Source organism: Diceros bicornis, chromosome 7 (genome assembly GCF_020826845.1).
Source record: "Diceros bicornis minor isolate mBicDic1 chromosome 7, mDicBic1.mat.cur, whole genome shotgun sequence".
NCBI classification, from domain to species: Eukaryota; Metazoa; Chordata; class Mammalia; order Perissodactyla; family Rhinocerotidae; genus Diceros; species Diceros bicornis.
The window spans coordinates 86,580,306-86,605,475 of NC_080746.1; the positions used below are offsets into that span (position 1 = coordinate 86,580,306).

Genomic DNA, 25,170 nt, shown 5'->3' on the forward strand with positions numbered 1-25,170 from the left:
GATTTCAGGCTTTGATTTGAGAGCATTTTTATACATGACTGGTTTTACTGTCACAATCCATAGCGTTTCACTGATAGGGGATTTCATGTGACATCAGAAATCAACCAACCTTACAATTGATGATGTCATTTGCATTCTAAAAGGCTATTGGTTAAAGCCTTAAAAGTTTCATTTCCTATGAATTCTTGGTTACTTCAAAAAATTTCTCTATCTTTTTTGCTATTTTCATTGGTCCCTTGATTACCTGTTAATGTATGTGAAGCATAATTATACCAATCATCACCTGTTTATTTTAAAAAGAACTTAAAACTATCAAATAAGATGCCTTAGCAAAAATAAATTATCTTAAACATAGAAGAAAATATGTCAAGGATCCTGCCACTGACATTTTGATAAAGTTTCCATCCAGTTTTACTAAAACTTTACTTTACATATTCATAAGGTCTTCTATCGTCAAAGTTCTACATTTTGTTCTCAGTTATTATGATAACATGTTATCCTTAAAGATAACCCTACACATAATAACTCATATACCAAAATCGGGTAAGTAATACAATACTCCTGAATTATTTTACATAATATGATTTTTTTTCAAATCACAGATGTTGCTAGAAGGGGAAAAATGTTCTTTAAAATTCTTCATCATGAATCTTTTTTTCTGCAAATCCTTTTTTTTTCCTCTCTACAAAGGCAACGTGAATAGGGGTAAAAGAAGACAAAACTTGACCTTCTGTGATCCCAGCATTAATGGGTCTGTTCATAATTCAATCTACGTGTGTGTGGGAGCACCCATGTGGAAACATAGAGGCCTGAGAGACAGAAAGACTTTCCCTTTAAACATTATCTGACCCTATCAGTCCCATTCACAAAAGAAGGCTTACGTATGCATATGCTGAAAAACGCACCATCTCATTGTGCAGCAGAAAGCCTACACATTCTACTCTTCATTCTCTGTGGAAATGCAGCACGGAAGTGACACTTGTACACAATTTGGGAGAGTGACAAATGAGCAGAAGGTAGCAAAAAAGAAAAATTGAGTATTCTGAGAAAACAAACCAAACTTCTGCAGGAATGCAAATGCACACCTGTCTACAAACATACACGGGGGGTTTCTGCATAAAAACCTATGCAGGGCAGTTTGGTCATGTTTTTATGATGCATTTATGCAATCCTTGCATTTAATTAAATTCTCAAGATGATTTAGTCAGCACAAAATATTATTCTGTTTATAACCATTCTAAAAGGTATGCATATTGAAGCTGCACATTCTGAACCATAGGTTCTGAATACTGTACTTTGAACAGAACATTTCTATTACGAACGTCTCTTTGAGGAGCTCCTGGTTTTTCCAGTGATGAGCTCGGCTGTCGGCTTGAATGCTGTGTGGCCTTGAGTCCATCTGTGTCAGGAAGGAGGACTCCAGAGCACTTTGCACTAAACTGTCCCTTGAAATCAGCACAAAGGGCAGCAGCCTCTCTGCGAGGCGTGTCATCTGGGCATGTAACATACAGGATGGTCTCCAAACAAGGCCAGCGCTTAAACTTAAGACCAAGAAACTTTCTAATTTACACCATAATTAAGAAGAACCAGAAAGGGGGGAGGGAGATGAAAATGGGTATTTTAAACTTCCTAAACTCTCTTCTTTGTTTCAGGCCCAAGAGTACAGTGTTTTTCAGGTTAAGAAGAGAACGATAACGCAGACTTGAGGAACAAAGACTAGAAAGGACATGGGAACCTGTGAGCAAATTGAAGTGTCTCTTGATTTGGAAGGAGGGGCTGCAGGGGAGCTCCAGGAAACCTGGAGTGGGTACCACCTCTTATTCCTGCCACTTCAACTACTTCCAACTTTGTAATAGTTTCCTAGAACCCTTTAGAGATGGAAAATACTTTGGAAAGAGATTTATCTTGTTTCCAGCCAGAGGTCCCTCATGTGCTGCCTTTAAGCCTATTCAAGAGTCTAACATCCCCATCCACTCATAGGGGAAGGGGCGATGGAAAATAGAGACATTTTAGATGTCTATAACTCACCTGAAAACAGGGCTATGATGATGGCAAGAAGGATGATGTCAACTACACCTTTTGAGGAAGCAAGAGAATATGCCTCACAGACCCCTCAGTGCAGAAGCATAATTGACCACCGGTCCCAGTGACTGTGCTCTGAAAGCCACGGCCAGGGTGGCGCCAATGGCTGAGGATACTAAGGCAGGTGCCCCTGGGAGTCACAGAACTCCTCTGAGGGACCACTTTGGCCCCAGGATACCCCACGCCTTCACTGGACCTTCCTTAGACTGCACAGCACTGGGGGGTGCTTCGCCGTCTTCCTTTCCTCGCGTCTTCAGTCAAGTTCAAGCCCACATTCCAGTCTGGCAGTTCTCCCAGCCTTACCCAGAACTCTCCTCATTTCCTCTCAGAGGCATTTCTTCTCATAAAATCCATACACATCTTATGATGCATACATTATCATTATTCCTAGTTTTCACATGGAAAAATTACATGAAAAACACCAAGATTTTTAAGATAAAACTATAGGCAGCAGAAATCTAAATCTAAATCTCAGATTTTAAGATGTTTAGCTTGGGTTTTGAAATATGTCTAGAAATATAATATTTTTGTAAAAAAAATAAACTGTGGGCAAAAATAAACATTGAAGCAACCCCTCCCCACAAATTTTTCATTTCTCCCCACCATCACAATTTTACATCTTTGTACATGAATTAGAGCCAAAACTTGATGTGACCGATTTTTTTCTAACCAAAACACTAGAAATTACACATCAAGATTAATATAATCACTTTCAAAGTAATGACATGGAAATTATTCTCATAGCATATGGAATATATTTAGAGATTAGTACACACACATTCTCTCACACACACACACACGCAAATACATACTCCCTTTACTGTGTATTTGATTTTTGAAGCAAACAAAAGGCATTTGGAGCCATAGCTGGTCAAGCAAATATGTGACCACATAAGGTACTGTGTAGGAAGAACACTGAAGTATATTGGTATTAAATAAACATTAAGATGACAATAAAGAAAAAATACCAAATAAGCATAAATACTGTTGAATTTTCCATAAAAGATAATTTTCATTTCCAGTATTACTAACAAAGTAGCATTAAAAATGATATGTTTAGCATAATGATCATTTTCCTGGGCCACTTTAAGTTTTCAGTTCCATTGAAATTGTAATTTTACATAAAATATCAAAGAGCAAAATAATCACAATATTTAAAAGGCACAAAATATTTAATCTGTTCATTCTTTTAGGTTATTTTCTATTTAACCTCTAGTATTAATTTGTGTTATGATAGATATAATTTTAATTATACTATTTAAACTAGAGATACTTATTTGCATTTCCTAAAGTTTACCGTATCAAGATACATGATAAAATCATCTTACACTTACTGGGAAAATGTAATAAAACTCTCCAACTGTGATAAAAACATTTTTCAAATGAATTGAGGACAATATTTTTTAAATTTATAACTAAAAACCTTGTCTTTAACTTATTAAGTGGAATGAGTCAGGACTATAACTTAAATCTACACAATTGTTATTTGTTACACCTTAGGAATTATGCAAGTTGAATTTTTCTTATGAAATATCTCTACTGAGGTTAACAATCAATGTTTACAACATAGTCTTTAATGCTGGACATATATAGGTTTCAAACAGGTTTCAAATATTAACGTAGTCTCTAATGTAAGACTTGAATTCTCTCAGGAAAATTTGATGCATTGTACCTGTCCATCTGTTATAAAATACATAGCAAAGGAGATGCAATCACAATGATAAGAATATTAAAACTCTAAAGCTTGGGTAGATTTCTTCCAAAACGTCAAAAGAGAATTACATGAAAGTTTAATTTTTAAATATTCATACTGTTTTATTCTTTAAGTTGCTTATAGATTTTATTTACTGATAGTGGTACATGGAAATTAGCAAATTCATGATCTTTCCTCAGAAAGATTAAATACTTTTGCATTCCAGGAACTACATGAAAATCATCTTCCCCTTCTGTCTAACACCAATTTTGTATCATTATTTCATTTATGGAATCTGCCGTTGACTTCACAGCGTGAGCTCTGGAGAGAAGAAGGCTTGCCCTGTGTCCTTCGTTACAAGGTTGCCTCCGGAACCTGATGACTAGCTCACTTAGGCTTGACATTTGTAAACTGCAGTTTTTCCTTAATAAGTGGTAACATTGTTAGCATTTCTAAAATTCAGAACAATAATTCTATTCCTAGAAAGTCATAAAATAAAAACAAGATTTAGTATTTACTCAAAGTTCAACAAAATTTTAATGTTTTTCCTGTTAGCATCTTCTATAATTTCCAGACTCAAGTTGCATGCAATAATTTCCTAATTTAGGAAATTTATGAGAAAGTACTCATACTCATTTTTCAGAAAATTATAATATGATTTATTCTTTCAAGCATATAATTATTTTTCAAGCTGCCTATATGAATAAAATGATTTTCAGTTTTGACCAATTTTTTTCCATTATGTTGTTATCAGATAACTATAGTTGGTTCACTACCAGACCCACGTAAAATTTGTCTTAACTTTAAAATTAGTTCATTGTAGTTTTGTAATACAGTTTAAAAAGTAAGTTCCTTACTTCTTCTTGTGCCTTATGGTGTTCCGTTGCTGTCATGGAAAGAATAACTTTTTCAGTAATTTTCTCTTTCTGCTCATCCATGGCCATGTTCAACTAGAAAATAAATAAATGACATGAAAAGAGGCACCTATTGACAACCAATAGCAACATTTATTCAAACAACTAATTTAGCATAATTGTGGAAGGTGATTTGAAATTAATTTGGCCCATACTTATGTGAAAATGAACTCCATTTAGATTAAATAAGTTGAAAGTTCATTTTTATATTTAAAACACTTAACACTCTGAATTTTTCACTTCCACTTTTATTGTTTTTAAGTTTACTAAAATATGACTTGAGAGGGGGTCCTCAATTGCAGATATTTCACACCGATGAATACTTTTTCAAAGCACTTTATCAAAATGAGCATAGCAACTTTTTTCTTTAATTAGGCTGATATTTTCTATTAAAATCTTTCATTGCCAGTAGGAAATAAATTGGCGGCTGTTATGTCAGGATAAGAATTCAAGGACATAAACCAAAAGTAAATGTCAATTGAAACACTCTAGAACGATGCAAAATGATTTATAATATTTCATGACAAAGGACAATGTACCTGAAAGACCTAAACAGTGACCCCTGACCTGCTCCATTTACAAAGCCAGATGAAGGTCTTCTCTGCTGCTGCTCACTCATATGTTGTAAAAAGGCGGACGTGGCCCATTCTATATTTCTTTATAAAAATCTCTGTTGAAACAAAATGCTATTTTCAACAAAAAGAAAAAGCTAAACTCCCACAATAATATTCACTCAACAGATTGGCATCAATAGAAAGAAGGAAAACAGGAGCCTGATACAGACCCTCTGAATTAGAATTTTAACAATTCTTAAGCAGTGGACGTGCCATGTTGTACTTCCTTATTGAGGATTAAAAACGAATAATGACCCTTTTCTGTTTTGTTTTGTTCATGTTGCTGTTGTTTTAAATAGGCTTTCTCAACTGTAGGCCTAGCTAACCATGTTTGAGTTAACATGAATCTTTAAGCCACACCTGCCTGAAAACCCACTCCTGTACTTGGGATGAAGCGGGGGTGCCCTCAACAGTGTGGCTTCCTCGATGCAGCTGTGCACAAACGCTGAAGAAGAGCACCTGACCTGCCAACACCTCATCCATGGACACGTGACACAGCTCAGTGTGTCGGAGATTCTGTTTTGGTAAAGGCGAAAGGTCCAGGGATCCTGAGGTGATTCTGATGATCACCCCAGATAAGGAGTTCAACAACATTCTATAAAGGGCCAGACAGTAAATATTTTAGGCGTGGGGAGGGAGAGGCATACCGTCTTTCCTTCAATTACCCAACTCCGCCCTGGCAGCATGAAATAGACAGTACTTAAAAGAATGAGCATAGCTATACTTGAATAAAACAAAAAACAGACAAGTGACTGGCTGAATTTGGTCAGCAGTTTGCCGACCCCTGTTCTAGACTGAGAACCACTGACAAAGAGTTAAAAAAAATCATCGTGTGAGATTGTTCTTCGGACCACTCTCCGCAAGGAGTATTTTTCCTGTGCTGAAGTAAAACAGAAACATAATATTATAAAACATCAAATACCCAGCTCAACTCCCACACGTGGAAGCCTGTGTGTAAACTGTGGCTCACATACTTGTCTTGGGTCTCTGTTTATTTCTTCATGGAGGATTCTCATCTCAGGGGGAGACAGGCGTGAAGGAGAGCGACTAGGGAATATTCACCAAGCTCATCTATTCTCTAAAAATTTAATTTCTAAATGCAAAACCATTCAGAGCAGTCCTTTTTTGAAGAGAAATAAAACAACAACAACAGAGCTATGAAACTCTTTGGTGCCACAGCAGTAAGTCGGGTTCTAACAAGGTCTCCCAGGGCCATGACTTTGGGACTGCTTCCAAGTAACTCTTAAAAGGTGGGAATTCTTTACCACTGAAAGCACCACAGTTGGAAAAATCACTTCCATTCTAATACTCAACCTCCAAAGAAGCACTACACTAATCTACACAAGCTGAGGGAAAACATATCAACGGTACTGAAAAGCACCATATGCATAGTACCACACAGGGAATCCAGCAGGACTCTGAGAGACAAATGATCATCAGTATGTAAGGACACACACATGGGCCTTTTCTGGAAACAGGCCAGCCATTTCAAGAGAGATATTTTAATACGATCATTTAGGAGAAAATTATTGTAAGTAAAAAGTCAAATTAAGAAAGTCATTTTCACTCTGAGGTATTAATAACATGCAGAGCTAACAGCACCTCTCCCTCAAGCCCACGTGATAACAATCGTGGGAGTCTGCTCTCCTGTCACTTTGGAGGAGAACATCTTGTTTCTTCATAAAGACAAAACTAGTTGCTTTTGATTTGCTATTCTCATCTAAAATATGTGAAATCATTTTTGTCAATGGATTTGAAATTTCTGAGACTAATTTTTCATGTATAAAGAGGGTAGAAACTTCAAATTAAAAATCAAAACAAACGGAAAGGATGAACATTGAGGGCATTATGCTAAGTGAAATAAGTCAGAAGAGAAAGACAAATACTGTATGATCTCACTTAAATGTGGAATCTAAAGAAAACCAAAACAAAACAACCCAGCTCATAGAAACAGAGAACAGACTGGTGGTTGTGCCGGGCGGTGAGGGGGCGGGCAGGAAATGGGTGAAGAGGTCAAAAGGTACAAACTTCCAGTTATAAGATAAATAACTCATGGGGATGTAATGTAGAGCATAGTGACTATAGTTAACAATATTGCATTGCATATTTAAAAGTTGCTAAGAGAGTAGATCTTAAAAGTTCCCATCACAGGGAAAAAAAATTCTGTAACTGTGTGGTGATGGATGTTAACTAGACTTATTGTGGTGACCATTTTGCAATACATACAAATATCAAATCATTATGTTGTACACCCGAAACTATTATATATGTCAATTATACCTCAATAAAAAAAAACAGAAAGATGACTAAAATTTGTATGTAACTGTGAAAAGCCAAATCTCTACCAAACAGGGGCGAAAGAAACCGAGTCGCTTTGCTCTCAGAATATCTTTGTCCTTTTTGAATGTGAGAAAACACCCCAAACATTCACTGTGCACATCGAAATCTAACAAGCTAAATAGGAAGGTTTAATACACCATTTTTGTCAGGCTTTGCTGTTAAGATTTTAAAAATATGTAAGTAACCAACTTGAGCTATCCAAAATATGGTTCAGGTCGGGCTCATTCAATATTAAAGTAGCCAGAATAGAGCAATCAAGCGACTCATTAAGGCCAGTGCAGAAAGGTAAGAAACAAAAAACATAACAGTTCTGTCAAAGAAAACTGAACAAAAATGCTGCAAGAAAATGGTCTGGTTAGAGAAACAAGGTGAAAAAGGATAAGTTCACCTCAAAGGATTTGTTCAGGAATTAAAAAAAGAAAAATCCACAAAAGTAGACCAACAGAGTCCAGTGAAATGACTTCTGGAGGTGGTTCCTTTCAGACTGTATCCATTCTACTCAAACTGTTGATGCTACAGGCGCTGGCAGCATCCTTTGTCTAAAGCCCTCCGGGTCATAGTTTAGAAACAAATAGTTCCATCATATAAAACATGCAGCCTGTTGTGACTGTAACAGAAAATGCTCTTAATTTTGAGGAGTTCTTCAAGCATTTGCTGGCTCGTGAAGCCCCACTATGGCTGTCCTAGAGGGGAAACAGGCCCAAGACCTTCTGCTGGAGAAACACAGACAGAACAGCAGGGACCCCGTTTCACGTGCGTCATCAACAGTGTGTGGCTTTTCTTTCTTGTTTTCTTAACTCCCCTTAATATTTTGGGGGGAGTTAAAGTTTTGTGTAAAATTTTTACATGATAGTAACATAAAATAAAATCTATTTTACAGGGGAAAGTAACTCTAAAGTAAACTCTAAGTCCATTTATTAATATCTTTAGAGAAGGCACAGTAATCTAGCAAGCTGGTGTGTTCCATCAACCTAATTCATACTGACATTCCAAATGGTACCAGCCAAAGAGGGAAGAGCCTATGAGTCCAACCAAACTCTCAGTGCCCCGAACTGTAGTCCTGCATATATTTTCCTCTGTATTCAGAACACCTAGAGATTCAAACGTAAAGTACATGATATGTGTTGTGTATAATATCCTTCATAAATCAACATAACCCAACAAGAACACTGAATCTTTCTATCAAAAATCTGTTTTTGACCTGTAAATATTGATCTATTAATAAATTGTTGGATCCATATTTTACATGCAGATCAATACAGACAATACAGTTTAGCATAAACAACAGGACAATCAGCCTTCATATATAGCGACAAGTTCCCCAATGGTCTGTTAATATACAAAAGACTGGGACAAATTACTTATTTATACATACAAAACATGGTTATAAAGGCCAGCTGCAGGTATTTTTTTGGGAAGTGCATTTTAATAAGGTCCTATTCAGTTAGGGACAAATGGGGAAGAAGTAGTTTGCACTACAGAGTTTAGCGCAAGAGCTCTCTCTTTTTCTAACCACGAAATCAATCATTTGTCCAGACTGTGGGAGTCAGAGTTAGTTACTGAAAAGAGCTCCGTATATAAACAAGTCAATAACTCATTGTGTGTTATTGTCGAGCTGAAGAAGTCGGCTTTCAAAAAGCTGCCCCTGCTTCTCTCAGAATGAATGTCACTGTATTCAGAGGCTGGGAGAGCCTCCTTTGTTTCCAGCCATTGCTGCTGCCATTTATGTATGGGAACAGGAGGTGGCTGCTACGAGCGTGGGGGAAGCCACGATTTGGTATCATGGGTGTCCAGGAAAAACTCTGAATTTTGTCACCTAAATAATTTGTGTCTGGAAATACATTAATGGAAGTGATAAAGAGTGGCCACACACACAAAAGTATGTGGTAAAGGAATTAAATGAGTCTGTATCATTTTAAATTGGATCAGGATAAAATGGATATTAAAATATCCATTTTAAATTGGATATTTTCGCTTCCCTACCTATCAACAAAGATGAAACCAAAATATAGGCAATGGTTTGAAAAGTTCAAATGTACAAAACCAAACTAGTGAACAGGTCAACATGTCAAACAAATACTATCCATTCCTGCCATGAATATTAGGGGCGATTCTTGGGACTCTCAAATGGGGTTTTCAATGTGTACGTGTGTGTGTGTGTGTGTGTGTGAATTTAAGGAATGATTTTATGTGCTCAACACTTGTGATAAGTTAAAGAAATCTGAACTATATTTGATTTAAAAATTAAGTATGCTTTGGAAGTGAACTGAACCTAAAATTCATAAGACACAAATATCATCATATTCTTATTTGTTTCATCTTAATATTTATTAAAAACCTACTATTTATTCAGAATCAAACCAGGAACTGTGAAGAAGCACCAAACCAGGATTAAAAGTTTATATTTGGGTTGAGCAAATAAAAAATGCATGTGGATCTGTTTAGTAAATGGTCTTCATGGGGTGAGGGCAGTAGTCTCTGAAATCTTTCAACAAAAGCTCACCAATTAGACAAAGTTGGCCTTGTAGGCAAGGAGAGAGTTGGGAACCTAGAACTGAATCCAGCTGATCCCATTTCCCCCACAAATCAGAAAACCACAGCATTAAATGACATAACATGCTTCCACATAAACCACTGTTCTGGACATTTTTCTAGGCACAAATAGGCTAATAGAATGTGCAACATAGTTGAAGAGACAATTTTAAAAAGTTAGAAACAATATAGGGCATGAGGTAAAGCATAATTAACTGTCAAATGGAGGTCTGAGCAATACAATCTACAAGCACAAAGGACAACAATATTATTTGGGGATGGAATGATTGGAGATGCGAAGGCATAAACGATGGGTAGTGTCTGCTAGGAAAAGGAGAAGTGATGATATGGGGCCGTATTGGTAATAAATGTTAATATTACTAGTTAGTAATTAATTACACAATGAAGCTCATTCTACATACACTTAGTGAAGTGGCTTGACACGGCTTTGGGAGTGGGAGGAGAGAGGACAAGCTGAGGCTTGAAGGAAAAGCAGAGAGACACAGCACAGTTGATCCAGCTCACTTAGCCTAAGGCAATGGTCCGACTGGAAGGAACGTTTCATACGGGGGAAGGAGGGCTGGATGGTTAGTGTGCCCTGTACCTAATCTACTTCTGAATTTAAATGTAAGGTGGGGATACATATATGCAAAGTGCCAGTCCTATAATGAAGGCACAATCGAGGACTCAGTCCTTAGCTCTGCCTTGGCTCAGCCCCATCCTCTCAAGCTATTTATGCTTAACTCAGTTCCAGTCTTCGAGATCCCTTACGTAAATCCTGACCTACCCCACTTCCAACCAAGTTGTCTCACTGAAGTCCTTTTTATAAAAAAATTCGAGAGTGCTACTTCTAGACTCAGGGAAGGAGCAGAATCCTTAACTCAAACGGGCTGTGGATTCTGGCTCCGCCACAAACCAGTTCTGAGGCCTTGGGCAGCAGTGATGGTTCACACAGCCCAGGTCTTCCAAAGCCAGGGATGCCTCTCCCAACATTGCTAATTCTTTGAAAAAAGCTACTTGTACCACAGCCTGTAGCTTCTTGAGGACAGTTTGTTTTAAGGGAGAATTTATAAAAGAAATCTTCATTATATTTGAAAACCAGCAAAAAAAATCACAACCATTTAAAATAGTAACATTTTAAAATAATTATAGTTTGTCTAAAAGGATGTAAAAGAGAATTCTCCACAATACTTCACCTTCAATTTATTTAACACTTAAAGAAACTTAAATTGCTTTTAAAATCTCCTCTCTTTTCTGTTTTTTAAAAAAAGTAATCATAAATTTTAGCCCTTCCACATTCTTTGGGAAACTGGCATGAGTTAGTCCTGACTCAGTAGCCAGATTATCAACTTCCTGCCTAGACATTCTGTCACGACTGGGAACGCCACACCCCCAAGCTGAACTCAGCCCACCCTCTCAAAGCACCTCTCTCCTCCACTTCCTCCACTGCCATGTGCAACTTTGGAGACACTGGCCAAGGGTGGGCTCCCAACTCCAGACCAATCGGCCTCTCTCTTCAGAGATACAGAGTCACGAGAGGAACCACATAGAGACCCTACAGTTGGAGAGAATCTGTCCCATTAACAGCACCCTGAAGAGACTTTCCCTTAGATCCAGACGTGTGGAGCTGTTCTGGTTCTTTCTAGAGCTCCTATCTTTGGTCTTTCCTTGAATTCCATGGGCTACCACTCGCAATCCCATTAAATTCAGTTTTTGCCTGAGTTAGCCTAAGACAAATCCCATTGATTGCAACCAATAAACCCTAACAGATACATCATGTAGGTCTTCACAGTAAATGTCCCATTACTTTAGGAGATCTGAATGAGTCTCTATTCCTCGAAACTCAAATGTCTTAATAGTGTGCCAAGTTTAAAGAAGTCTTTCAGGTATTAAATGGGTAATGTAACAGGGATAACGGTTTAAAAATTATCAACATGCTTTTCTTTTTGTCCTTTCCAAGTACAAGAGCCCTAATTACCCGAGGCATCCCTAGGATTTGTCACAATGATATTGTTTCTGACATGTACAATAGAATTGTGCAACAAAACAATATCCTTGCAAACAAGACTGTTGCCTTGAGAGAGGATCTGCCTCTCAAGAAAACCCTTTACTCCTCCCAATTAGCATATAAATAGCTAAATTTAGAAAACTCAGCCCATAAATTTCACCCTGTAAATTAGGAGTAACGACTGACTGTTGTTAAGCCTTTGCTGAAATCAGGAATAAGAAAGATACAAGGTAAAAACAAAATAAAAGCCTACTTCCTTCTGTCCTAGAGGAGGTATAGGAAGAGGTCTCAGAGGGCTAGGCAGGAAAGTAAATAGCCAGAAGTCCTAAGTTCCCCTTCCATGGGGGAGGGGGGGAGCGGGGCTTGGGGAGGGAGCAACTGTCAGGTAAGTGGAAACAAGTCCCTGGGCAGAGGGCTCTTCTGCTCCCCTGCCGTCACTATGGACACACTGAGGAAGCTGTCCTTAGCAACCTAGGACACAGCCTTGGACAAGATGGCATGGTACAGGCAGGCAGAGGGAGGCCTTAGGTCTACCTTTCCCAAACCACCCTTGGTATCTGTGTGTCTTAGGACTTGGAAGTAACTGAGTGTTAGGCTGGGAAGTTTGCCACAGGCTATCGGGATAGTGAGGAAACACGGCTTTATAGTGATTCCACTCAAGCCAGGCCAAATGGGGGTCTCAGTCAGACCTTGGAGGGGATCTCTAATACCAGAGGAAGTCAAGTTTAGATTAGATCATGCAGGAAGCAACACTAGAAAAAGTACCTGAGTCAAAAGAACAGGCTATGAGTTCACACGACGCAGGCCAGATGAGCGCCCAGCAACCAGGTGAACAGGGATGCCCTTCCACTGGCCAGCAGCCATGCCAACGCATACGTTCCAATGGGCCGGCAGGAGGCCAGGGGCCCCTCGCCTTGAGGACTGAAAGCCACACAACTCCGTGTTCCATATACTGTCTGAAGGAAACCAACAGGATACAGGAGAGTCTATCTGAGAGAAAGAATAACCTAAAATAACTATTTAAGTGATCAGATCAGACTAAGCTTTAAACGGAATTGGACATTCAGCTATTTTCCCCCCGATTCAGTGGGTGAGAGCTCAGGAAGAAAGTAACATTCATGTCAGAAAATATCTCTGCGTCATTTAGTGATTTTGCACACAAATTGTATACACACATATGAGAGAGTCTGTTGACAGACTGTGCCAAGGAACACAGGCAAAAACAGATTTATAAGACAAAGGAGAAAATAGAATACAGTCAGACTGTAAATTTTTCAGAGAAAGTGATAAGCTGGCACCTACCAAATGGAGTAGGCCAATTAAGAGTATCAAAGAAATATTTTAGTTGTTTATGGGTTCTCCAAAATAACTTGAGAATTCAGCTGAGACGCGCGTGTGGCAGGCTGCCTCTGTATTATGTCTGCTCACCTACCACTTCAGCTAGCCCAATCTGACACCATTTCTGGCACTAGAATGTGTAACGTGTAAACTTTAAACTTTGTGTAAGGTAACGAATCACATTTTCTCTCACCCACTAAAGCAGCTATCTCGAATCAGAGAACTCCTTGAGAATCGTAGGTAGAATTCTGGGGCCCAGAAAGGATAAGCCAGAGAGGCCACTATCCTTACAGAACAGTATCTGAACGTGGGAAGGCTGGGTGTGATGAACCTTACGTCTCCAATAAGCCTATTTCCAATTATGATTTCCTGCAGTGATGGGGAAACCGTCCCCCTCAATCCTTTGTGGCCCAGCTTTGGTCCAGCCTCATCTGTGAAGCCCACTTGGGCTTTGGCGTCTCCCCATACACATACATGAGCCAAAGTACACTGCCATTTATTACAGATGGTGTCCCTCCCACCTCCCTCCCTTCTTTTCTCCAGTGCATTTACTGAACGCCAGTGCTGAGATGAACAAGGCACGGCACCGGTCCTGGTGATATAGGTCTGTACTTTCCGAGGGCTAACAGTCCATTGAGAACTGCAGTTCAGCACTCAGCATTTCCCTCGCTGTTTCCCTCGCACTTGTCCCTGAGGTAAAAGACCATATCCTATCACTCTTTTATATCCCCAGTAAATGCAGCCATAGCAGGCAGGGAGCACACGGTCAATAAGTGTCTGTGATGGGCTCGTGATGGATGAGAATCCTCGGATTCCAAGTGCTTTTATTCTTCATTAAACAGCCGTTTTCTAAACTATGTGCTGGGTACCAGGTGACAGGGATTCTGTGGTCAAATAATTTTCCTAAACACTAAGTTAAACCAAGGTAAGTGGGCTCCTTTATAGCATGGCTCCTAAGAGCCTTTAGTATGCTGAAAGACGCTGTTAATGACCACGAGAGTTCCTCGCGGTGTCCAGCCAGACATACTTCTGGGAAGGTGTCAAGAGACCAGCGATTCTCCAGCTGAGTTGAGGATGGACCTCTCCGAGTTTATCCAGGAGCGAGGACAAAGCGACTCAGAACCCAGACGCAGGAGCACAGCTCTGTCCTCCCGCCAGCGTGGCTCAGCCCTACCTGCTGGGCTTCCCTCAAGTCAACCCGAATTCTCCAGTGTTCTTTGTCTGGACCTTGAAGAAGATATTCTACAATACATCCGAAAAAACGACCAAGAAATTGTGGGAAACAAGAAGAAATAGTAAAACTAATATTAAAACAAAAATCCTTCAAGCAGTGTATCACAGTGCCTAAGACAGATAACAGAACAAAATATCAGGTCAAAATAGACACAGCTTAGATACCTAGGGCTTACTATAAGTTAAATTTGATACGCGTCTATAATCTCTTAGCCACAACTCCAAAATCTAAAAATTTCTGAAAACAATGTTTTTTTAGAACTCATCAGGCAGCAAATCCTAGCAAGGACTGATTTACAGCCTTTACTTATCCCACTTAATGTGAATGCTTCCCTGTGGAAGGTTCAAGTGCCTTGTTTCGGGGACCTGTTTCAGACCCACTGGGGTTGTTACATAAGATATGGTCCATGTACTACATTACTTTTCTAAAGTTAAAACATTCTGAATTCTGAAATACATCTGGCCCCATGGGGTTTAGATAAAAGACTGTGGTATGAATTTCAAATCAACAAGGAAAGGGTAGATTATTAAATAGATAGTATGGGAATGGACAACCCACTAAGAGTTTAGAAAAACATGCTGGATCCATTTTTTACTTAACATACTTTTGATGACTTAAAGATTTAAACATAATAATAAAAGTGCTAGAAGATAATATAGCTGAATTCATAAAATCTGAAAGGAAAAGGTCTTTCTAAGTCTAATATGGCTAGATTTAATTAAATGTAAGTCCTGAACTTCTATACCTCAAAAAGGAGCTTTAATAAAATTGAAAAGCAACAATATACTGAGAATCTATTTGCAATGTGACAATAGGTTAATATCCTTAATAAGTAAAGAACATGTGTAGGTAATCTACACAAATAGTTAAGAAAAAGATAAACACCAAAGACAGTAGGACCAAAGGAAATGAATATATCATTCATAAAAGAAAAAATACAAATGGTGAAAAAAAACAGGCACAAAAAGTCCAATATTACTACTGACAAAACAAACTAAAAACAATGAGATGACAGGTTTAACTTATTGTGTGGTCAAAAGATCTTCTAATGATAAGAATTAGTGAATTTAAGGAACAGTGAAGACGGGGAAACCGGCATTTTCACATACTGCTGGTGAGAACATAAATGCTACAGCTTGTTAGAGGGAAATCTGGCAGTGCAGAGCAAACCTTAAAAATGTGCACAAACTTTGATGCAGAAATTCCACTTCCAGGAATTTTACAACAGGAAATAATCATGGATATGCAACCCAAAAGTGACTAACAGGATTGACAAAACCCTGTTTGCAGCAGTAAAAAGACTGCATAATACGTAAATGTTCAAAATTAAAAGGATTAGTAAAATAAACCTATAGAGAGAATATCGTCATCTGTTTAAAGTACTGCTACGGAATATTTTATGACAGGAAATGGTAACAATATATTAACTGAAAAAATCAAGTCTCAAAAAGTAAATAAAATTTTAAATATATATCAGTATATAAGAAGGGCATACATCAAAATATTGAGAATATTTTGGGATTCTGGGTGAGATTGTGGGTGGTATAGTTCTCTTTTTTCTTATTTATATCAGCTTATCTCTAGAAACTAAATATTCTACAATATTAATACATATACATACAGGGATCTTTTAATTAAAAATAGGCTCTTTTTAATAGTGCTTCTTTTCTCGTTACCCAACAATATGTGACGTACTACTTGTTTTTGAAATGTGTTCTCTGTCCACATTCACTCCAACTTAATTGTCTTTTCCCTCATTTTATCCAATCTTTAAAAGATAAAATATAGTTCAAAAGAAAACAAAAGTTTACAAGAAGAGACAAAAAAGAAGATAAAACACTATTATCGCCTTTGCTTTTAAAATTGCCAACAGCTTACTAAACTTTGAGAGAATGGGAGGTGTAAATTAATGTAGGGTAATGGAAGGTTTATGAATTCTGATTTAATAACTGCACTAAACTATATTTACTGCTTCTTAAAAGTGAACTGAGATGAGAGCAGATAAAGGTGGGACTCGCACTATCTACCTGTCACACTATTCTGGGCACTGCAGACGCACTGTAGCCAGGAAGTCCTCAACAGAGCTTCAGGACGTCCTGTAAATGATGCTTAAAGATGTGAAGGGACTTGTTCGTGAACAGGAAGCAAAAGCAACTGAAGAACGAGGATTCAAATCCAGGCATGTCTGACTCTAGCGCCCATGATTTTTAATTACATCTTGGATACATCAGAAAATATGATTAATAAATGCAGGAAATAACTAGATAGTAAGACAAATTGGCAAATTTTTCCTTCATATTAAAGCATATGATTATACAAGTCCAGAGTTAAAAATCAGAATTCTATTAATATGAATTGATTTTGATGACAATAATAAGAAAATAAATTGTATTTGGGGACTTTAGTCGAAGAGAATTTATTTTTGAGTTTTGTACAGAAACAACTGGATATACATCCATTGACTGTCAGCAATTATTAATGAAACATATTAAAGTCACTTGGGAAATAATTCCTTACCTAACTTTTACTTCCCCTCTAGAACTATCAAAATTAACACCTAATGTTATTTTTCCATTCTGAAAGTGTCTATTAAAGCATTCTAACACAATTAATACAACAACTCATGAGCACTCAGAGGTATTATCAACAGTTTTGTATGTAATAGTTTAGACCTCCTCCTAAGCACATATATAGAAATATAAATACATGTAAAATATACAGGTTTGATGTTTACGAAAATGATATCACTGCCATATCATTTGGCAATTTGCTTTTTTTACATGGCAATGCCTTCACATGTCCCTTAAAAAACATCTTAAAGGGCCAGCCCCACGGAGTAGTGGTTAAGTTTGGCATGCTCTGCTTCAGTGGCCTGGGTTCGTGGGTTTGGATCCCAGGCACAGACCTACACCCCTCGTCAGCCATGCTGTAGCGGCAACCCACAAACAAAATAGAGGAAGATTGGCACAGACGTTAGCTCAGGAACAATCTTTCTCACCAACAAAGTCTTGAACAGCAAACTATACACATCTGCACTTTGGATTTAGCCTGTTTTTAAGCTCTTATTTAAGGCAAAAATCTGATCATGTCACTGTCCACTTGAAACTCTTCAGTGACTCCCCACTGTCTACAAGATAAAAACCTAAGCTCCTCATTGTGCAACTCTGACATGCTCTTATGCTATGCCACAGCAATCCTCATGGTCTACTCATCAGTGCCCCTACACCCTGAAATTATGAGAGAATCTCAAGAACCATTCTTTTTTTTTTTTTTTAATTTTTTTTTTATTGATGTTTTAATGGTTTCTAACATTGTGAAATTTTGGGTTGTACATTTTTGTTTGTCCATCACCCCATATATGACTCCCTTCACCCCTTGTGCCCACCCCCCACCCCCACTGCCCGGGTAACCACAGTCCAGTTTTCTCTGTCCATGTGTTGGTTTATATTCCACATATGAGTGAGATCATACAGTGTTTGTCTTTCTCTTTCTGGCTTATTTCACTTAACATAATACGCTCCAGGCCCATCCATGTTGTTGCAAATGGGACAATTTTGTCTTTTTTTATGGCTGAGTAGTATTCCATTGTATATATATACCACATTTTCTTAATCCAATCGTCAGTCGAGGGACACTTAGGTTGCTTCCACTTCTTGGCTATGGTGAATAATGCTGCAATGAACATAGGGGTGCATAAGCCTCTTTGGATTGTGGATTTCAGATGCGTTGGATAGATTCCCAGTAGTGGGATGGCTGGATCATAGGGCATCTCTATTTTTAATTCTTTGAGGAATCTCCATACCGTTTTCCATAGAGGCTGCACCAATTTGCATTCCCACCAGCTGTGTATGAGGGTTCCTGTTTCTCCACATCCTCTCCAACATTTGTTGTTTTTTGTCTTGGTGATTATAGCCATTCTAACGGGCGTGAGGTGGTATCTTAGTGTTGTTTTGATTTGCATTTCCCTGATGATTAGTGATGTTGAGCATCTTTTCATGTGCCTATTGGCCATCTGTATATCTTCCTTGGAGAAGTGTCTGTTCATTTCCTCTGCCCATTTTTTGATCGGGTTGTTTGTTTTTTTGTTGTTCAATTGTGTGAGTTCTTTATATATTATGGAGATCAACCCCTTGTCAGATGTATGTTTTGCAAATATTCTCTCCCAGCTGGTTGGTTGTCTGTTCATCTTGATTCTGGTTTCATTTGTCTTATAAAAGCTCTTTAATCTGATAAAGTCCCACTTGTTTATTTTTTCTTTAGTTTCCCTAGTCTGGGTAGGCACGTCATCTGAAAAGATTCCTTTAAAACCAATGTCAAATAGTGTGTTGCCTATATTTTCTTCTATGAGTTTTATAGTTTCAGGTCTCACCTTCAGGTCTTTGATCCATTTTGAGTTAATTTTTGTGAATGGCGATAGCACATGGTCCACTTTCCTTCTTTTGCGTGTGGCTGTCCAGTTTTCCCAACACCATTTATTGAAGAGACTTTCCTTTCTCCATTGCATGTTCTTAGCACCTTTGTCGAAAATTAGCTGTCCGTATATGTGTGGTTTTATTTCTGGGCTTTCAATTCTGTTCCATTGATCAAGATCCATTCTTTACATCCCCATCCCACTCTGAGCCACCTCCCCCACCACTGGGAATTACCAGCATAGTTACCATGTTACAACCCCAAATTCTATTGTGGGTTGGGAAACATACAAGTATAAAAAGTAGATTGCCCTAACTCTAGGTTGTATCACTCACACGCACGCACACACACACACACGCACACACTCTGACCTGGCTCTGGTTTGCCTCCTCCAGGAAGCCCGCTGGCTCATTCTCAGTCCCAGGCACAGGAACCATCTTTGATACCCTCCACTGTGCTCCTACAGTGACTGTGCAGGATGCTATCACAGCACTTAATGCAGTGAGTTGGTATCAGACTGAGCAGCTCTAAAGTAGGCTCTGAGTCTATATCCATCTCTATGTCCTTAGCGCCTGGTACAGAACAGATACTTGACGAATACTGGTTACACCGAATAGAACTGCACAGAAGACCTGGAAAACTGTGACTGGGATATATAGTATTCTCAAAAGAAATTCCAGAAGGCCCCAAAGTTTTGCACAATATATACAAAATTAAGAAGGATAATGATTCCATCTTTATCATCCAATCTGGTCTTTTAAAATTATAAGTTGGGTGACTTTCATTACAAGGTTAGGAAAGGTTATAAGAGGGAACCCTGAGGCTAGATTTTATTGTTTGTTATCATATCATTATACTGTTTATTACTGTTTATTTTATTATTTATTATGTTATTTACTGTCAGCTCCATCCTCTCTAGAACCTGAGTGTCCATTCCTGCTGGCAAAGCCTAATGTGGACCCTGCTCTGTGCTTCCTCTTCCGAGTTGTTAAGCCTCGTTGTTCTGAGGGGACGGTAGCCACAGCTGCCAGTTGTCATTCTGACCAAAAGTGATTGTAGGCAAACAGACATTTATTTCATAAACTTGTAACTAACAGATAAACTCAGGACATTTTTAATTTAGTTTTGGTTTTCAGAACTTGATCTGGACTCTAACTTTTTACTGTTCTACATTTCAAATCTTGCTCATTAAAAAAAAAGCTAAGGGGACCAGCCAAGTGGCATAGTCGTTAAGTTCGGCACACTCGGCTTTGGCGGCCGGGTTCCCAGGGTCAGATCCCTGGTGCGGACCTGCACCACTCACCAGCCACGCTGTGGTGGCATCCCACATACAAAATAGTGGAAGACTGGCACAGATGTTAGCTCAGGGCTGATCTTCCTCAAGCAAAAGAAAAAAAAAAAAAGCTAAGACTTTTGTGGTTGAAAGTGGTTTGAATGTGGATGCTGGGATGATTAACATCCTTACTCTGAAATGGATTCCCTCTGTTTTCCAAAATTGTTGACCTCTCAACTTTATCTAGCCTCTAGATACTCTGATTATGTTGATGGTCAATATTCTGATTCGTCATCATCATCCATCACTAGAGAAGGGAGAACTGTTGAGGGCTCACGAGGTGCCAGGCACCATGCTGAGTATTTACTCGCATTTCTCACTTACCTTTAAGAAAGGTGAGAGAGAAATCTACGCATGGTAGAGGGAAGAGTACAGTATGTTTAAACTATTTGTCCCAAAACATGACCCAAATCTCTAGACACAAACTTTGAAATCTCTGCCAAAAAAAAAAAAATCTCCTCCTTCTGAATCCTTCTGTTTTTTGTGTCATATGTATAGAATTTTGCATCATCAACGTCATTCAAGAAATATTTATTGAATACTTATTATGTGTCAGTCCTCAGAAACAGTGGTTAACAAGACACTTCCCTCTGCAGCTTAAAATCTTAGAAAGCAGACAGACATGGGACAAACAGCAGAAAGTATGACAAGCATAAAAAGAAGGCAGGATTTCCAGGAAGAGCTAACCTAGGCTTGGCGCCAGAGCAGGAAATGCTTCTCTGAGCTAGAATGTTACTAAGCTAAAGACGGGCAAGTAACCTAGTCAGGGGTGACAAGGAGGAGCGTTCTAGGCAGAGGAAGTGCTAGAGTCACTCTTCCACAAAACATCTCATATGGTATCCTATCTAATCATTTAGAAAGGAATCATCACTGCCATTTCACAGATGAAAAAACTAAGACTCAGAGATAGGATCAGTTAATAAGATTGGAACACTCGTCCATCAGACTCCACAGCATTCCCACTATGCTCAGCTCCCTCCGAAAGCTGCCTGCATCAGCACCCTACTGGACCAGCGATTAGCAAACCTTCTCCATAAAGACAGATAGTAAACAGTTTTTGGGCTTTGCTCACGAAGAGGCAGAATCAAGGATAAAATATAGGAACTTAACAAGAGAAAAAAACAAATTTCCATAAACTTTGTGATGAAATTCAAAATATAATAATAAAAATTGATTACAATATTTTGTAATACAGAAATTCTTCTGCTGATGAGAAGAATGAAATGCTTGGAGGGGGGAATAACATTTCACTTAATTGGGGTTCAAAGTTGGTGTTCCCTATAAGCAAACAAGTTGGAAATATTCATCTGTGAAAACCACTCTGCACCGTGGATCACACCAGAATGGCGCCCAGTGGGATCTGGCCCACAGGCTATAGTTTGGCAACTCCTTTATCAGTCCATAAACATCGAGAGCAGCACTGTCCAACAGAAGTCTAAGTGAGGCACAAACATAATCTTAAATAGTCTAGTAGTTGTGTTAAAAAAGGTCAAAAGAAACAGGCTAAATTTACTTTAGTAATTTATTTCACCAAAATGTTACCATTTAAACATATGATCAATACAAAAATTATTAATGAGGGGGCTGGCCCTGTGGTTTAGTGGCTAAGTGCGAGCACTCCGCTACTGGCGGCCCAGGTTCGGATCCCGAGCACGCACCATGCTGAGGCCGCATCCCACATACAGCAACTAGAAGGATGTGCAACTATGACATACAACTATCTGCTGGGGCTTTGGGGAGAAAAAGGGAAAAAAAGGAGGAGGATTGGCAATGGATGTTAGCTCAGGGCTGGTCTTCCTCAGCAAAAAAAAAAAAGAGGAGAATTGGCATGGATGTTAGCTCAGGGCTGATCTTCCTCACACACACAAAAAAAGTTATTAATGAGATATTTCACTATCTTATTTCATACTAAATCTTTGAAATGCAGAGTGAATTTCACACTTATAGCATGTCTCAATTTGGACTAGTCACATGTCAAGTACAGCACAGCTGTACTTGTTCAATGTAATTCAATGTAAAAATCTCCTAATTTCTAGATGTTGGCAACTAATTTTTAAAAAATTTATACACACTCTACAGGTCAAACAATTCAAGTCTGCATACTAATTCTGAATGACCTTCCCCACATTTATGCCCTCTGTCCACGTCTGTCTTTTCAGTATCTAAGCTATAGCTCACATGGGCTCAATAAATTATAAGACTTTCAAGTTAAGGCAATAAATATTTCCAAATAAAATACCTGAGCATGTCAAAGGAATAATAATGGATGATAATAAAAATAATTATGGAAATAATCATACACACATTTTCAACCATCTTATAAAAAATAAGTATCCAATAAGATTACTCAATAGTATTTTAAATAATAAAATTCTCCAATTAAAAATAGCTACAATCACAATAGCCAAAAAGTGGAAGCAACATAAATGTCCAGCAATGGACGAATGGATAAACAAATATGGTGTATACGTGTGGTGGAATATTACTTGGTCCTAAAGGAAAGACATCTGACACGGGCTACAATTTAACAGATGAAGTTTGAAAACACTATGCCAAGTGAAATAAGCCATGCACAAAAGGACTAATATTGTATCATTCCATTATATATGAGGGACCTAGAGTCATCAAATTCATAGAGACAGCGGTTGCCAGAGGCTGGGGGAGAGGGGAATGGGGAGTTAGTGCTTAATGGGTACAGAGTTTCGGGTTTGGTAAGATGAAAAAATTCTGGATGCACGGTGATAATGGTTGCAGAACAATGTGAATGTACCTAATGCCACAGATCTGTAAAATGGTTAAAATAGAAAATTTTAGGTTATGATATTTTACCACAATAAAAAAGTAGGCATAACATGTTTTTAATAAGAAAAATACTCATTTTTATTTTTAAAAATCTCTCTTGAAAGAGTACAGTATAGCCTTTCAAACTCACACAAATTAGATAAAGTACATGAAATACTGAAAAGTTTAATTATAAATGTTTTCAAATGTCATTTTTTTCTATTCTAATGTGCACACCAACTGAAACAAGATTAACGACATCAACTTGTTCAAACTGTGGTAAAACTCCTCTGGATGCATAAAGAGTCTGGTAAGTTTGATTTGTAGTGAGCACTCTGTTTATATGTAAATACGCCCTTCCAAAGTGTCTGAAAACACTCAACAGTTGCTTTCCTGAGTACTTTACGTATTCCTTCCCAATATTACTTTCACAATTACTGGGGATTTGGACCAATAACAATAATACTTACCCATCTTGAGGACTATTAAGAAAATAAAATAATATAACTTTAACCCAGAAAAATCACATCATAAACTACAAGGCAACATGCAAACAGTTTTATTATCAAAGAATTAATAAAGCAAAGGTCAACTTTTGCCCTGGCTCCATCCAAAACATCACATATTCTGAAAACAAGTCTGAATTAATAATTTACCAAAATGGCTGCTTTCCTCCAGCCAAGCTCACTGGCAAAATATTCTCCATTTTCCGTAAGCCATGTAGGGACAAAAAGTTACCCTGGTATCCACTCTGGGATTTTTAAGTACAATTTCATAGGACAAATGCTTCCTGAAACTCTTTGGCTATCTCCTCGCTGACCCAGCTAGATTTGCGTTTATAGAGAATTCAGAGCAGGATGCTCCCAGCTCAATACTTCTACCATCTAGTATCAAAGAACTCCTATCTCCATTTTCCAAGGCTCAGCCTGTGTTTGGAATTCATTTCTGTGGGAGGTCATAGAGTCAAACACTATGACTGAGAAAGGAACTGTTATTCACAATGCAGGCAGTAAGTGTGAGCCCAGATTGCAAGGGCAATCAAATCTCATGCTTCAAGAAAGAAAAGGATCATTTGCAAGGTCAGGAAGGAATTTCCTTTTCTCTTTTAATAGGAAATATCAGGCAACTTGCCTGAGGAACTGTGGAGGAGGGGAAATTTATCTTGGTTCTAAAATACAAAGCATTCGCGATACTGCTTCCACCAAAAAGATGGATGGATTAGCTGTGTAGGTGACATGATCCTGAGAGGACAGTCTACGTCTTGTGTTTCTGTCCTTCCATGTGATACACATCCAGCTCATTTCCACCAGGCGCCTTGACAATAACCCCAGGCAATTCTTGAGTTGATGGTCATAATAACGGAATTTTATTTACATTAATTCATTAATTTCTGGTGACTTTAATGCAGCAATGCTTCAGCAACTAATTTTACCATCACTTTAGTTTCCATAAAATTTGCACAATTTTCATGATGTAAAAACTTATTAATAGGTGATTATAAGCCCTTACCCATTATGTAAGACTTACCTTTGCTACACTGAATAAGTAAATATGAATGTTTCAAGAATAAAGTGTCTAAGACTGATCACATATTTTTAAACATATGTACTTAAATATTTTTTTGGGTATATCGAAATAATCTAATCAACAGAAGACACAAACTTAGCACATTTTTAATATTTGTTTTTACTGTGATATCCATAAGATACGAGATTGAGAATTCATACCTCAGAGCTTCCCAAGTTATGATATTAATTGAGTTGTGACAACTGTGCTTCTAATAACCCTTTATCTTAGCATTTTAATATAAAACATTTATACTATGTAAATGTGACATGCTTTAGCAATTGGTGTTGTACAACAGTTCTGTGGAGGATTACAGATGTATTTA

General features: G+C 38.1%; 1 protein-coding gene across 1 annotated transcript in view; it reads right to left on the minus strand.

Annotated features, from left to right (window-relative positions):
• The window catches only part of DCDC1 (doublecortin domain containing 1), a 394,249-nt gene that overhangs the window by 226,350 nt on the left and 142,729 nt on the right, over window positions 1-25,170 (minus strand). The window contains exon 8 of the mRNA XM_058546317.1: window positions 4,633-4,725. Coding sequence (XP_058402300.1) covers window positions 4,633-4,725 — 93 coding nt within the window. The remainder of the gene's footprint in view (window positions 1-4,632; window positions 4,726-25,170) is intronic.